Source organism: Sciurus carolinensis, chromosome 2, assembly GCF_902686445.1.
Source record: "Sciurus carolinensis chromosome 2, mSciCar1.2, whole genome shotgun sequence".
In the NCBI taxonomy this organism is placed as follows: Eukaryota; Metazoa; Chordata; class Mammalia; order Rodentia; family Sciuridae; genus Sciurus; species Sciurus carolinensis.
This window is the reverse complement of record NC_062214.1, coordinates 178,253,534-178,269,916: the sequence shown is the minus strand read 5'-3', so window position 1 is coordinate 178,269,916 and position 16,383 is coordinate 178,253,534. Positions and strand designations below refer to the sequence as shown.

The 16,383-nt window shown below is 35.6% G+C and overlaps 1 protein-coding gene across 7 annotated transcripts in view; it reads left to right on the top strand.

The window, feature by feature from the left end:
* The window catches only part of Cep128 (centrosomal protein 128), a 418,908-nt gene that overhangs the window by 385,405 nt on the left and 17,120 nt on the right, over positions 1–16,383 (top strand). For all 7 annotated transcript variants that reach the window (XM_047541495.1, XM_047541492.1, XM_047541498.1 and 4 more), the window contains 2 exons: positions 9,577–9,654; positions 12,213–12,326. In XM_047541495.1, the coding sequence (XP_047397451.1) occupies positions 9,577–9,654; positions 12,213–12,326 (192 nt within the window). The remainder of the gene's footprint in view (positions 1–9,576; positions 9,655–12,212; positions 12,327–16,383) is intronic.

The following is a 16,383-nucleotide window of genomic DNA, read 5'->3' as shown; positions in this document are numbered from 1 at the left end:
TCTATTTATAAATGAGGAAATGGCCCCAGTGCAGAGGAATCATTGGGAACTTCTGTAAGGACACATAGCCAGTAAGTGACTAAGGCAGTATTTAAACTCGGGCTGACCAGCTCAGGAGCCCATGCTTTTAAATGCCATGCTAGAGGAGGTAGCAGCCAAGCCAAATTTTGCTGTAGGAGATTCAGAAGCTAATTTAAGCTGTGTGTAGAGAACATTCCAGACCATGGACCTTCTTTATGTCCAAAGTCATGACAAAACCTTTCAGGACAGAAGCAAAAGTATGGAATAACATTTTTGGCAATAGAACTGGAAGCTAATTGGCAGTATTTAGATAAGGGGGAAATTGTGAAATCATTTTTTTGTTGTTGTTGCTAGGCCAGTTAAAAAGTGGAAAAAGTGAAAAGTAAGTCCTTTGCCTGCTTTTGGAAGCATCTTTTCTAAAAATATAAAATGACAAATATTTGGAGTTGGTAATTTGATGGGGCAAACACCCAAGAAGACAAAAATGTCTTTCTTCCTGTTTTTCTTACATAGTCATTAGTTTTGCTTTCTGCCATAGAAGAGTGAAGATTTTTCCACCCCACAGGTGTTCTTGGGTAAATAACTCATAGAATCCCATATTCAAATTTCTCCTTATTTTTCTTTTTATTTATAATACTTCTTTTTCACACTTTTTCCAACCTTTTAAGCTTAAAAAAATCAGATCTCAATTTACCATTGGAAGAAGTTAAATCTACAGTGGATTAAGACTAGTGTCAAAGGGTTATTAGACATGTTCAGATCCTAATTTCCCATTTTCCAGATTTAGAGACTTAGACCAGTGGGCAAAATAATTTGCCCAAGTTCATACAATTGTTTATGTCAAAACCGAGATATAACTTTGTATCTTCTGGTTTCTAATAACTATTCTTTTCTACTTTATCTCGCTGTCTGCCCTTAAACAGAAGGCTACCTACCACAAATAAATACTTAGCGCATAATGTGGACATTTAGGATATTTCAGAAGCTCATGGTCAGAAGACATGTCCTTGGGGTGTGAGAATATTTGGAGTAAATCAGGAACATTTGGTATGGTGCCCTGGGCCTTCTAGAGATTCATCTTGTTCTCCTAATAAATGTTTCACAGAGCTGTACCCCTGTGACCACCTGAGATGAGACTCAGAATTTTGGCTGTTGTTTTATAAGTCCCTAGCCTGGGAATGAGCCATCCATCTTGTCTTCCCTCGGTCCTTCTGAAGTCCATAAAAGGGCAAAGGTTGGGGTGTGGCTCAGTGGTAGGCTGTCCAAGTCCCTGTGTTCAATCCCTAGCATGAGAGAAAGGAAGGACAGAAGGAAACTCAGAAGGAAACGTGTAATAGATATAAAATTAAAAAAAAATAAAATTCCAAACTCTACAAATTCTTCTCATGACTTGAGGTAAAGGACTAGCAGTCTGTTCTCAAAACAATATCCCAAATGTTCCTTTTAAGAGTAAATGAGAACATGTCACTCCTCTGTTCAAAATCCTTGGAAAGCCTTCCAGCTAACTTGGATTAAATACAAAAACTCGATTGTGGTCTGAAAGGTTTTCTAAGATGTTGCTCTAGGCCCCTTTTGCCTCACCTTGTGGTGCACTCCCTGAGCTCCCTCATGCCAGCCGCAGCAGGTTCTGGGCCATTCATTCCTGCAGTGTTCCATGTCTGGCTCTCTCCTTAGGGCCTTTGCCTTTAGTTTTGCTGTTGTTACTGCCTTCTTTTTTCTTTTTTCTTTTTTTGTCCCAAATGCATTCCCCCAGGGATTCTGATAGCTCAGTTCCTCACTTTATTCTTCTTGTAAACCATCTCATCAAAGAGACTGTCAGGGACCACAATTATATCTAAAATAACAATCCTAGCACTCCCCACTTTCCTCTGCTTTATTATTCTTCAGAGCATTTATGATAATCTCTTATCTTCTCCAATGAAATGTAAGCTCCATGAGATTTTTTCTTATTTATTCAAGAACAATGTCCAGTTTATCATAGGTATTCAGTAGTATATATTTACAAATGAAATAAATAGAACAATCTTTGCTTCATTGAATGATATTTATTCATTTAAGAAGCATTTATTGAATATCTGTTTTGTAGCACACACAGGGTGGAGTTCTTGGGAAATATTCCTTATGCTTCTAACCCAGCATTGAGACAAACATTAATCTAATGTTGCACATGTATATTAGTCCTCTGACAAGTGATACCACAGTGAGCTTCTGAGGCAATGGAGAAATCCTTCAGTAGAATCAACGAAGGCAGGGGAGCCTTCCCTGAAGAAGGGATTGACTTATGATATGAAAGATAGCAAAAGTTAACCAGTTCCCTCAGGAGCTGTGCATTTCATTATACGTAAATGTTACATTTTTAAAAATGAGGTACTAGCATTAGTGATATGCAAACCATCCAAAGTATGAGTTGGACTAAAGGTTGAACAGAGAGATGGATAAATGGACTGATAAGTGATAAAGTAAATATAACATTATGAGTAGCATTGATGTGGCAGATATATGGATGATGTCTGTAAATTTCCTTCAGATTTCCTGTGTGCTTGAAAATGCTTATATTGTTGGGAGGCCAGGAAGTGTTAAGTAGATAAGGAGACTGGAGGGGACATTTTTCCACTGAGGGCACAGTATGTACAAAAGTAATTTATATGTCATTACACTTCTTTTATGCTTTTTATTGTGTTTGTAGAATGGTAAATGCATTTCTAAATATTGGATATAGTTTTAATTAAGTTTACCTGGTTTTGCTTTGTATTCTCTTGACGGTTTTTATTAGCTATAATTTTAGATTGTCACTGAGCTCTTCTTTTCTATTTGATAGTTACTAGAGTTGATAGTACTTCCAAAATTCAGCAGTTTTTAAAACACCTGCTATTTGGAAAGTATTTGACAATATTCAGTGCATTTTCAAATTCACTCTCTTACTTGGTAATCACAGTTGCCCTGTGGATGTAGACTTTTTATCCTCATTTTGCAAATAAAAACCTGAAGCTTAAAAGGACAGAGCAAAGTGATATTCCCCTAACCAAAAAATACAAGTAAGTAACATTACTGGAACTTGAATATCCACATATTGCAGGTGCTGATTTCCAGTCACCTCACCAATGTTCCTCATCAGCCAACTGGAAACTCATGTCTAAGACCTGTGCATTCAGAAGCATAAATTTCTTTACCTGCCACCTTAGCAGAAACTCTAACCTCATTCTTGTCCAAGAAGCCCTTCTTACTGTTCACCCATCATGAATACACAAAATTGTTTATTTTGTGATCTGATTTTCTGCAAATGTTCTTTAATTTCTTTCCCTTGTGAGTACATTTTAGTTCCAGTTTTAAGAAATAAAATGATTTCTGGTAAACGTATTATAGCCCTCAAGACCCTTGTAAAACAGTTGTGAACACCTAGTATTTTGTTCAGCACACAGAGAACACTAACCAAGTCTTCCTTTGTTCTTTATGTTAGTTTTTCTTTCTATAAGGGAATTAAAGAACGATATTTAAGGAGACAATCTCAAGAATCTCAAGGGAGGAGAGACCGGTTTCTGTATTTCCTGGATCTTCTTTCCCCTTCAACTTGCTCTTGGTGTCTTACTTGGGGGAAAAAAATTCAAATCAGTTATTTGGAGAGAATATTACATCTTTTTAAGATAATAGTAAGGTATCAGATTGAGCATAATTTGTAATTTGATCATGTTTAGAAATAAGAAAACAATAATCTTGGATGGCAGATTCCATGTTTTAGATAGTTCTCTTTAAAAAAATTTGTTGTAAATGAGAGTTGAAACATACCTGGAAAGCCTGCTGTACCCATACTTCCCAAGGAAGAGGTGCTCCTTCATTTCAAGTTTTAAAACTTTTTGAAGGAGACCTGCCACTTTGGGCTGGGGTATTGTTATATGAAGATAACCATAATTTGTTGTTGGCAATAATTCTTCTAGATTTTTAGCCCAAGGATAGACACTGGTGCTATGTTGCCCGGTTAATTGGAATTTTTACTTGATAAGCCTGATGTACCCTCTCACCCAAAACACATGTAAATACTTTGTGTGGATAATTGATATTTAAACCTTTCTTAAAGCACACAGTTTATAAATAGAGAACTCTTCTGCTCTTCAAGAAATCCACACAACTTTCTTCACTGGAACTCTTGAAAGATGTGCATGAACAACATGGAACTTTGTGGACCTATTCTCTGCTACTGTTTGGTTTGGTTCCAGTGAGTGTCTTAAATAGATCAGATTAAAAAAAAAAAAAAAAAAGGCCCTTTAAAGCCAATACAGCTGTGCTGGATCAAGTCACCACAAGTGAAAGGCATACAGTCTGTCCTCTTTATGATCTCAGCCTTCCTCTCCTTGAAATGTGTTTTCTCAGGTCCTTTCACCACCTTTCAGCCATTTGTCAGGGAAGTTTTGCAGTGGATCTCTTTCCAAATGAAATAGAATTGCATTTTTGAACCCAAATAAACTGCTTCATAACCCTGCTTACTTTAACTTGTGCATTGTAAAAATACACACTTATTTTTAAAATAAAAATATAGATGACATTTCCTTTATTTATCACGTAAACCTCAAAACACATACGATTTCAACAGCACTATAAGAAATTGTTATTTGTGATATGTTAGTCTGAAAATAAACAGATGTGCATTTTTCCAAAGAGAAATATGTATGCTAAAATATGATTCTGGTTCAATTGGTTCTTTAAGTTTTCTCTAAAGAGACAGGAATCAAAGCAATGCATTCCCCTCTTTATTCCTAATTGCTGCTACTTACATTGTCATACTATATTACTCAGTTTCCTTCTAACTGAAACAAAGGACTGTTTAAGGAAAAATTTTCTATAGACCAATACAGACTGCTAAACTCCATGAGAGTTTGAAGTGCATTGAAATTTGTAGTAGCAAAATCAGCATCTTATCTGCCCTTGTCAAGAGGCATATGCACACATCTGTAGGTGCAAAAGCCACAAAGTCTAATAGACAGGTTTTCTACATTTCACTGTTGCTTCTACCACTTGACCTTGCCTTTAGTCTAGAGAAAATAAATCAAATGGCAAACTTTTGCTTCTGGGTTTTTAGTAAATAGGTTAAAATGCTTGGCTTTATTAGAACATGCTAATTCTGCCTTTGTCTTTGTTTAGCCAGCATGTAGGCACTTCTTCTGGGCTGTGCTAGCGTTCCATTTTAAGAAAACAAGGAAAGGAGATGTTAATATCATCAAGCTCTTCTTACCCTTAACTTCCTCTGATCATCAGAAAGACTACACAGATAACTTTTGTGTATGTGTGTATGTTTGGACACAGGGTCCTGAGCACAGATTCCTCAGCATTGTTGAGATGAAATTCTTAACAGTTTTATCCTAAAACTTCTCCTACAGAAATCAGCCCATCGATGACTTACCTTCAACGTCTGACTGCTGACAGTTGATAGTAAAAAAGGGGTAGGAAATTACTTTCTTGAAGTCTTCAGTGTTACTGCTTACAGTTGCTATCCACTCCTTTTTAGCTTGATTCATCATGATTTGTCTAACGTTATAAGAACCTTGCCACTTCAGCATTCAGACAGCTTGAATTTGCATCCCAGTTTTACCACCACATTACTGAAGAGTTATTTACCCCCTGGTCCTCAATCACCTCATCTGTATAATAGTGATAACAGGAATATATACCACACATAATGGTGTGAGGATTAAGAAGTAAATTAGAACGTAATTCCATTTTGAATTATATTTTCGTGGTTTGGTTTTTTGATATACTGCTAAACAGGATTAGGCTTATTGGATCCTTAGCTTTGCCAATGTTTCCACACCATGGAAGTTGCTCTGTGAGCCTCTGAGATAAACCAGATACACACAAAGCAATGGTCCTTCATGAAGTAGACCCTTCACTATGAATTTTTCTTTGTTTTCAGATTTGGTATGAAATTGAATATCTTGTAATGTTTCCAGAGGAGAAAAATTTTTTAGACCTTTTCTGTGGGCATTTAATTTATTCTAGAAAAATGAATTAAGATAATGAAATTCAGAGGGGGGATTGCTGGGGAGTGATGTTAGCCAAATTATATTCTCACAATGTGTGCATGTGCAAATAAATAACAACAAATTTCATCATTATGTACAACTGTAATGCACCAATAAAAAAATGTGGAAAGAAATTACTTACAAATTAAGCACTCTGTCATTTGCTGGTGCCATACTGAAATGTACTTGAAAAATTTCTCCCTTAAGTGTAACAGAAGGAACTTGTCTATGCTCTTTAAAGCATTAAGTAATATAAGGCAGAAAAAAATTAACCAACTTAAAAAAATTTCTACCAGAGATGTTTTGCCCTAGGAAATAACATGAGATTCATGGAGTCTTTGAAGTCCAACAGGTTCCTTATTTTAGAATGTGTACCTATGGATCTTGATCCTACAGTACTGTTAGTTTTGGGAAGAAGTGAACTTGAAATGACATGTGGTATGATAAGATTCTAATCACAGAACTCTAGCCAATCTCACATTAAAAAAAAAAAAAGAGTGGAAGTATGCATATTCCTATGTCTTCATGCAAAAGTGGTGATTTAAGTTTATGTTTAGGAGAGAGGTCAGAAAATAAAAATACTCCCCCAGAATCACTTACTAATCAAATGTATTTTGAGAGCTGAGATGCCCCCAGACCTGGATTCATTGTCTTCATTACTTCACATCTTAGTATTGCAGATGCCCTAGAAATCTCAGCATGTATACATGAAATTTTTTTAGAATAAATGCAATTCACTTTATTTCTTTGCATTATTCATATATCTTTTGCATATACATTTTTTCTTCCCCCTTCCCCAGTGAGTCAAAAGTTCCTGAAGAACAATAAATGTACCCTCTATATCTTATGGGTCATTCTATGATATCTAAAATACACATTTGTTGTCAGTTGATTTACTAGACTAGAAATGAAGTCTGTGTACCAGAGAGTATTTTTTATATTGAGGAAGATATTTAGAACATATGAACAGAATATAAAATAAACCACAACTGAAATAAATGATGAGAAATTATGAAGATCAATTAATGGAGACATGAGGTGGGGGGAGTGTAGAGGAGAGGAGTATGAAAATCACTTAAGAAAGAAGGAACCAAGATCAAGTTTCAAGGCTCATTCACAGGAATGTAGTTATTTGAATATACATCAAAAAATATAATAAAATGGAAAGATGGCCTGTGATCATGTGCAAGCCAAAGTGGTTTGATGAAGTCACTTTGATGGAAAATTTTAAGCAATATATTTATATAACATGCTGGGTTTTATAGTAGGGAAAGGTCATTTTCTTAACTTGAAAACAAATAAGTTTAATCTACTTTACCCATCTTCAGAGAATCACTTCTGAATGAGAAAAATTATGAGATAAAAAAAGGAAATTAAGTTTTAATACTAAAAGTATTAGAGAGTGTGTTTATGAAGATGATTTTAGTCAATGCACAGAGTTTTGCTTTAAAATCATCAGGGCATTGCTTTGTACTTTATTGTTCAAGGGCTGATATAATTCTTTTGAAAATCATATTATTTAAATAAGCATAACATTTGGTAGCTAAAACTACCTACTCTCCTAAATCTGCATGTTTTAGACTATATTAAGAAATGTCATTTTGATGAATCTTTTCTACACATGAAAAAATTATATGAAGTCATTTAAAATGTGTGGCAGTTTAAGTGAGTACATTTAGCAGAAAGACTAACAATAACATAAACGTTAAGCAGGAGGAACAAAATACTAAATCCTCTAAATGGACCTTGAAAAAGAAGACTTTTTGAACTTCAAGGAACAGCACCTACAGTTTTCTATGCAAAATGGCAAAGAGCATTTGTGCTGTTCTTTCTAAAATCACATCACAATAATAAGCAGGTGAAGAGAGAGACACACTGATTTTGTATGTGGCAAAACTGGAAGGTAGCTATACCTCCGAACAACACCGAGAGTGGTAAAGTCTCTGAGAACAGAAAGGGTAGAACCCAAGTGCCTGTCAAGGGGATAACAATGGAGAGCAAATGTCATTCTGCAGAATTCCAGAAGGCTTTTGAATTGAAGTAATTGGTACAATTACTGCGGAAAGAGGAGGTGGAAATAGACACAGTGAAACTTTCTACGACAAAGAGACCTTTAACTTTCTGTCTCCATCCCTGCCTGTACCCAAACTCTGTGGGATACAGGCGGTATATGCTCAGGAGAAATTGCATCAGTGAACCTCTGGATTGGAGATGGCAGGCAAAGAATACCATCTCTCTGGGGGAGATGGGAGATTTCAAATAGGAGGGTTAAGCAAAAAAATCCGAACTCCTCTTGAGGAAAAAAAAATTCTTACATGTAATTTAGATCCCACCCACCTAATGAAAGTTTACCACCAGATTAGCTTACAATTTGTTTAATAATAGTCTAGATACCATTTATGATAATGTTGCTGTGTTTTGGTAAGTAACAAACTCTGAAATATTACAGCTTAACAAACTAGAAGTTCTCTCACTCACGTAAAGTTCAGGTTTCCTCTGTGTCATCTAGAGCATGCAGCATCTGATGTCCTCATGGCAGGAGTTGGAATGGCAAAGGGGGCGTACAGATTCTTAGCTGTCTCAGGCCATAAGTGACTCACTCAGAGTCCTTTATCCAGAACCAGTCACCAGGGAGATGTCAGAGAACATATGAAACTTTGGGTGGCTGCTGACTTCTCTACAGGACACTTCACTTTCTTCTTATTCGTCACACATGGGCCTTGTTGTTAATTTCACTGAACAATTAATATTTGTTTTAAATTAAAAAACTAGCACCTATTGCCTGCCTAATGTGTTCTGAAACCATGACAGAAGTAAGAATACAGAGATATATACATGTTACACCATCTCTGGTCTCAAGGTTATTCCACCACTTACCTTCTTCTTTCACATTGGCTTTGAAATAATTTCCAGATCTTTCCCTCTAAATGCTTATATTGGTGGACATAACAGAACCAGCTTATCAAAGATTTTATAATAAGTTACTGATTTATAATCAACAGGATCTTGTGTCCCTGTTGAAAACATTCAATTTCAGATATTTCTCCTGTCTTTTGAGAACTGTTCCCCATTTCCTTTTTAACCAAAATAATTGTTGAGAACTTTTCTTCTTCATAATGACAACACTTGAGGATCTCTAATATGCTTTATAGATAAGTAACTGCAAATTCATCTATTTCTTAGTATTACCCTGTGGTTTATTTCTGATGCTCACTGAAGCAGGTTTGTAAATTAATAAGAATGTGAAATGCTCTATAGAAAGTTTAATAGCCTATCAGTTGAAAGCAATTATCCAGAAAGAGTTTTTATATCTGAGTCAGACTTGCAAATGCATCTCATATACTTTTTGAAAGGAAATAATTCTTTTGATTTAAAAAGATATATTTATCTTGGAAATGCAATATTATTATATCTTTTTTTACTTGACCCTCTAAATCTGTAGTTTTATCTGCTCAGAGCAGTGGTACACCTCATTTTCAGTGTTTAGATTATGAGAGTATTAATCAATTTTTTATAATGTGTTTCCTTATGTTTTTGCTTTCAGAGTACCCGAGTGGCTTTGGACCATCTGGAGTCTGTGCCTGAGAAACTGAGCCTCCTGGAAGGTTTCAAAGACTTCAGAGTGAGAACGAGTTGGCTTGTCTTTTTCAGTATATTTATCTGAATGAGAGCACTTAACATCTTCCTGATGTGCAAAGAAAATTGTAGAAGGGAGGAAGGACCAAAAATTGTTGGGAACTTTTGAAACTATGCTATCAGTTTATTGGCATTTGTGGCGTCTGGACTAAAAATAATGAAATTATGTATTAGCAGAACTTAGGAAAATGGAGACTTTACCTTACTACTGAAAGTGCACTTATCCCCCAAAAACTGAACAAGAATTTAGAAAAATCTGATAATCAAAGAGAGTTACACATTACATTAACAGTTGGGAACATTTCTGATTAGCAGTTTTTAATTTGTGAATTATCTTCCTTTTCACAGATTACTAGGGCACTCTTTGTCTGGAGATATGATAGTTCACAGATTATCTCTGTGATATATGGATTTAAATTCGCATAGAGTTTTAGATTCCATATCCCATGCAAATTCCTGATAGAACTCTGACTACTAGCATTTCATCATCAAGCCAACTAGTGACATGTGTGGATTCACACACTGTGATTTTTATTAAGTTCCTCACAGAGGAGAAATGCAAAACAAGTTTCCCTATTACCTAGTTGTAACAGAAGAGGACTTATCCAGAGAAGATCCTTCCATATATTCTTAGGGATGCACATGTAATGTACATTTTCAGTGATTTGTAATTTATTTAACAGGGTTGATATGATTGACAAAACATGGCCACAGCTAACAATGTGGAGGGTTTCCCTTTGGAAACCATGTAGCATCCAATTTCACATTTACCTTAAAAAGTAACTGAAAGTATAACTTATATTTAGTTCTGTTTAAATGTGACATATTACTTGAGAATACAGTGGGTAGGAAGTACATCCAGATCATGCCATATTGATTTATTGGAAACATGGATATGATGTGGTTCTCAAAGTCTATACCAACTTAAAATTACCTTACGATAGCATTTTTTGTTAATGCAGTAACTATGCAGTTTTTAGATCAACCCAGGGTTGATTAGAGACATCTTAAAGTCTAGACTATTGCAAATAGGATAAAGCTGAGAATTTATAGTATATTTTATTAAAGTTTTGATTCATTCCCTGTAAAAGAATCATGAAATCAGTATTCAAGACCGTGTAATTTCTATTCAAACCTACTCAACCCATAGCAGGGAATATATATACCCATATCCTTTCTTCTTTTTTCTCTGTGCTAACAGTAGTCATTTAAGTGAACAAAGGATCAGGCAAGAGAACGTATTAGAAACAGGTGGGACTTTCCACTGAGAAACAGATGCCTGTCTTACACCAGTATAAACACACAGACCTTAACCTCCAGTGGCAGTTCACTGGTTCCCCAGTAATAATCATTGAGCTGAATGTTCCTAAGTACAATTCAAAAATTATGTTCTCTACTATTACCAAAAGGTTTATTATCATTAATTTTTATGTTAAGGGCTAGTAATTATCTACACATCTAGGTTATATATACACAAACTCATGTAAAAATGCCTTTATAGAAAATTTCTAGGGAGAATATTTTTTCAAAGTTCAGAATTATACTTTCTGATACATTTGAAAGTGAAATCTCTACCTTTAAAAGGGAAAGGAGTATTGTGCACACTAATGGCCAGTATTAAGCACATACTATTTGGCAAACAGCAGCTAAATATGATACATTTTCTTCTACTCTTTACAAACAATCTATATGGGCATTTTTTTCCTTCTTATACAGATGAGAAAACTGAAGCTTGGAGTATGTAAATTAGTTGGAAGTGAGATCTAATTCTGTTTTTTGCCTTACTGCCTTTTAACTTAAAACCATTCCGTATGTCCTCAAAAGCCATTCATATGATTAAATTAAATCAATGTATTAAATCAGTTTCATGAAAACAACCGGACCTCACTTTAAGTTAAAAAAAACACACAACCTTTAGATTATTGGAGATGGATTTTATTTTTCAAATCCCTAAAACTTTCTAAAACTCAGTGTGCTGTGAACAAGAATGCAAAGACCAAAGTTCTTGTCCCAGTTCGTTTCCCTGGTACTTGAATTTCTATGTTGATGAGATAGCCTTAAATTTAAAAATCTGTGTGATATAATATTTAAAATACAATTTTGTTTAAGGAGCAGTGAAATAAAAGGGCTTCAGTTTTAAAGGCAGCATCTTTTTAAACAAGGAGAATATTTTGATACCAAGTATAACTTCGAAGTAAGTACATAACATCCAAAAGTGGTATGGTAACTGACTATCTTTGGACACTAAAGCTAATTGTCAGTAAATCTTTTTCCTTTCAACTAAGAATGCCAGGCATTTCCTACTGGCATGAGGTCCATTTTCTAAAAGAATGTAAATAAACAGCATGGAACCCATTTTATTTTTATGGTTGTGGCCACACTGTCCATTTTCTTCTTTTTCCTTGGTGATCTATTTTTTCCTTTATGAGCTCTCAAAATGCCTGTGATTATTTCTTATCTACATATTGATATTTTCTTGTTCTAATTTCAAACACTGATTTTTCTTTCACTCACCAATTCAGATCTTGTATTGTTTTTTTTCAGGATTCCCGTAGTTCATGTGAGAGAATTGATGGGAGATATTCTAAATTCAGAGTTCACAGAGATTCTCTTCAGCGGCGCCAAGACGATACCAAATACAGAATGAAACCCTTCAAGGTAATGTTCTTTATGTATATTCTTAGTCTTTGAGCATTATTCCTATTTAAGCCTACAACCTCTTAAGCAGTCCCTGCAATGTTTGTGGAAGGACATTTTTGAAAGAAAAGGTTTTTTTGTCATACATGGAATAGATTTTCAATTCAATGGGATTAGAGAAGAAAAAAATCCAAATATTGTGCTTACAACATTTTGACTGGAAACTAAGCCCTTAGTCTTTGACATTGTTACTCAATAAGTTATTTATCTATGGGAATTGATGCTGCTTAAGAAATCGTGAGGCAGGAAACCCTTGGTCACTTGGTTGGTCAGTCTTATTATGATGGTTGCCCTCCTGTGTGTGTAAGTCCAGCTTCTTTAAGCCCTCAAATCCCCCATAGGTCAAGTAATAGGCAGTCTTTTGTAAACTATAGTGTTCACATTTCCACTCATTCTTCTCCCAGGTACATGAACTCAATGCTAGTACTTCTACTTACATATAGACAGGGAGCATTTGACCATATTGTTCCCAAGGCCTCCCTAATACCAATCTGGGACAGATGGATAAACCCATTTGGCCCTGCAAACTTAGCCTTGAGCCAAGTTTCTCAACCTCAGCATTTTAACATTTTGGGCCTGATAATTCTTTGTTGTTGAAGCTGTCATATGCATTGTAGGATATTTAGCAACATCCCTAGAGTCTACTCAAAATGCCAGTAGCATCCTCCATCCCAAGTTGTGACATCCCATAATGTCTCCAGACATTGTCCAATGTCCCCTGGAGGGCAAAATTGCCCAGCATTAAGAACTGTCCTAGAGAGGATCCATCTATATTCTCATGTGCACTCCAAACCAATTACCAAAAAAAAAAAAAACAAAAAACATACTAAGAACTCTATGGCTTTCTTTATATTGTTACAGCCTTTAATATTTATGAATATTCAGTTCACTGTATATATTCACTTATTACAGCCAAATATAATTATTTCTAAGAAACTTCCTCTTTCCTCTGAATATAATTGGATAGAATGTTTAGTGCTCATTTCCATAAATTCTCCTTAGCATGCTTAAAGTAAGCACTATGCTTCCTCCATCCTAAACAAAAATTAACGCAATTTTGCCACATTATTGATACCTCTACTGTGAAGAGGTATGACTTTGTTCCTTTTTACCTTTGTTTTTCATAGATTAGTATCATTGACCATAGCGGTAACCTTGTTCTCTCTAATGGCAGTTTTTTTAAGTTACCTAGATTATCTTCCATCATTCCTAGCAGGTTCCATATGCTCAAGCATTTCTTCTTAAACAGGAATACAAGATTTAGGTAACAAGAAGTAATGATAATTACCAATTATTAAGCATATATTAGAAGAAACTACATGAAGTTGCCATTTTGTAGGTGTTTTATAGCTTGCGTACATTATTGTATTTAATTGAGGATTAAGTATGACAGCAACCCTGTCAGATTGGAAACATTATTTTTCCTCTCTTTACTCTTGAAGAAAGCAGGGCTACAGAGTAATCACAAGGTCAAATCAGTCTTAAGACCTAACTCTACCTCGTTTCTATAATCTATGTCTTTGAACACTGTGCTATTATAATTTAAATATATGTCACAAATCCCTTGAGTTTTCTGGAAGTCAAGTGTAAGACCAAATTTTTAACATGTAAAAGTTTTCTCTAAAAACACATTAACACAATACAAACCTATGAGTTCATCAGAGGTCCAAATGCAAATGAAACATTTAAACCATTATTTTCCAATACAGGTAGATTTGGTGTCAAGTGAATCAGTGCTATCGAGTGGCACCCAAATTGCTATAAATCAATGCAATTTCCATAACAGCATATGGCAAAGCTATGAATGATTAACATGTTCAGCAAGTAATCTCATTGCTGTTCTGTTTAAAATTACATTTGCAGCTGAAGATGAAATCAGGCCTGGTTTGTGATAGAGGCCAACACTTAGCAAAATGAGAAGCAAGTTTGAAAATTTTGCAAAAGGTGGTACAAGTATAAGATAGAATCACAAAGCATATTTTTGATGGCATTACTCCACATTAATACTACTTAGACATTTTTAAATGCATTTGCATTTCAGTGATGAGTACATAGACCATTGCGAAATATAGCAGATGCCTGCCCTGAAATAGTGTGGTGATCCAACACAAAACTCATGGAAATATCACATTTTTTGTAGTCACTGGAGAGGAAGTGCAAGAACACATTTTTGCCAGTTGTGTATACCCAGAGTCATTTACTTATATGTCTTATGAAATCAGTTACTTAAAGAAACTGAGGATCAGGCTAGGTGGCACATGCCTGTAATCCCAGCAACTTGGGAGGCTAAGGCAGGAGGATCGCAGGTTCAAAGGCAGCCTCAGCAAAAGCGAGATGCTAAGCAATTCAGACCCTGTCTCTAAATAAAATACAAAATAGGGCTGGGTATGTGGGTCAGTGGCTGAGTGCCCCCGAGTTCAATCCCCAGTGCACATCTCTCTTTCTCTCTCTCTCTCTCTCTCTCTCTCTCTCTCTCTCTCTCTCTTACACACACACACACACACACACACACACACACACACACATACACACACACAAAGAGACTGAGAGGGGAGGCAGCTTCAAAAGAAGCATGTGTTTAGTAGAGTGTGAGAAATCATTTCTTGGCTCTGTGGATAATCAGAAGAGCTGCCTTTAGGAAATCATTGACATGCTGGAGAAAATGCTACAAATAAGAGAAATTAGAACTCTTTCTACAAAGAGAAAGGACATTCCATTTACTACAACATCAGTTTCATAAGACAGTGTTTCAGAAGGTTATTAAATTTTCCCGCAGTTTTGTTAGAACAGAGTTCAAAGAAAAGGCACATTACAGGGACTGGAGTTGAGAGATTCTGCTGAAAACTGCACATGGTTTCAGGAAATAAGTTAGTATAGGATTCTGTTTAACTCAGTAAACATACTGTAGCTACAGTGAAAAACACTGAACTAACTATTGGGAGTGGAGATGGGGCACAGGCATACGAAGATGGAGAATGCATGATCTTGAAAGACAGAGAATAGTTACTTAATTGTTTTAATTCTAACATAAATCTTGCATTGTTGTTCTAGACCAGAAGTTAGCAAACTGCCCAAAGGGCAGATCCTGCCTACCAACTGCTTTTATAAATAAAATTCTATTGGAATACAACCCACCCATTTATTCACACATTTTCTATGACTGCTGCTTTTGTGCTACTTAATTGTAGAATTGAGTAGTTGCAACAGAAACTGTATGGTCCACAAAACCTAAAGTATGTATTATCTGACCATCTATAGAAATTTTTGCCAATACATGGTCTAGAGGAAGGAAATTGGCAATCTACCCTTTCTTCCTTTTTATGTTATATGAAATATTTCCTTTTCCTTATTTACCAAATACTGTCCAAGCTCTTTGGAAAGGCATAATACTTATCCATCTGTTCAATATGTATTTATTGAGCACCATCTATATGCCTGCAACATTCTTGGCATACAAGACTCACATTAGTGAACCCTTTTGGAGTTTCTGTTCCAAGCAGAGGATATTCATGTCTGTTGTTATTTTTCCGAGTACATCAGTCAATAAATATTTATTGGGTTTCTACTAATACACAATGCACTATGCTAGGGACTCAAGAGAATGGCATAAGAAAAATCACTGCCAATCCTTAGCAGTTTAAAGCCTTCACACAAACAATGGAAGTACAAAGGAGAAAGGGATAAATGTAATAAAGATGACCCCAATAAACCTCTTTCAGGGTTCAGGGAAAAGATGAAGGTGCTCACAAGGCTTTTGAAAAGAGGTTTGTAATGACAAGGTGCAGGGAAGTGTTTTATCCACATCTTAGTTTGCAAAAGAACCTTTATTAGCATTTCAGTTGTAGAAGTCTGCCTGCACTGCTGTTGACAGGCAAATAATTGTTGGAATAGCAGAACCGTGTAGGCAGCTGACTTCTTTCATCTTGTTGATGTGAAACATCCAGTGAAACATCCAGCATGACCACCCGACCAGTGAAGAGAAGGACTAGAAACAAGTGGGCAAGTCAAGTTCTCTTTC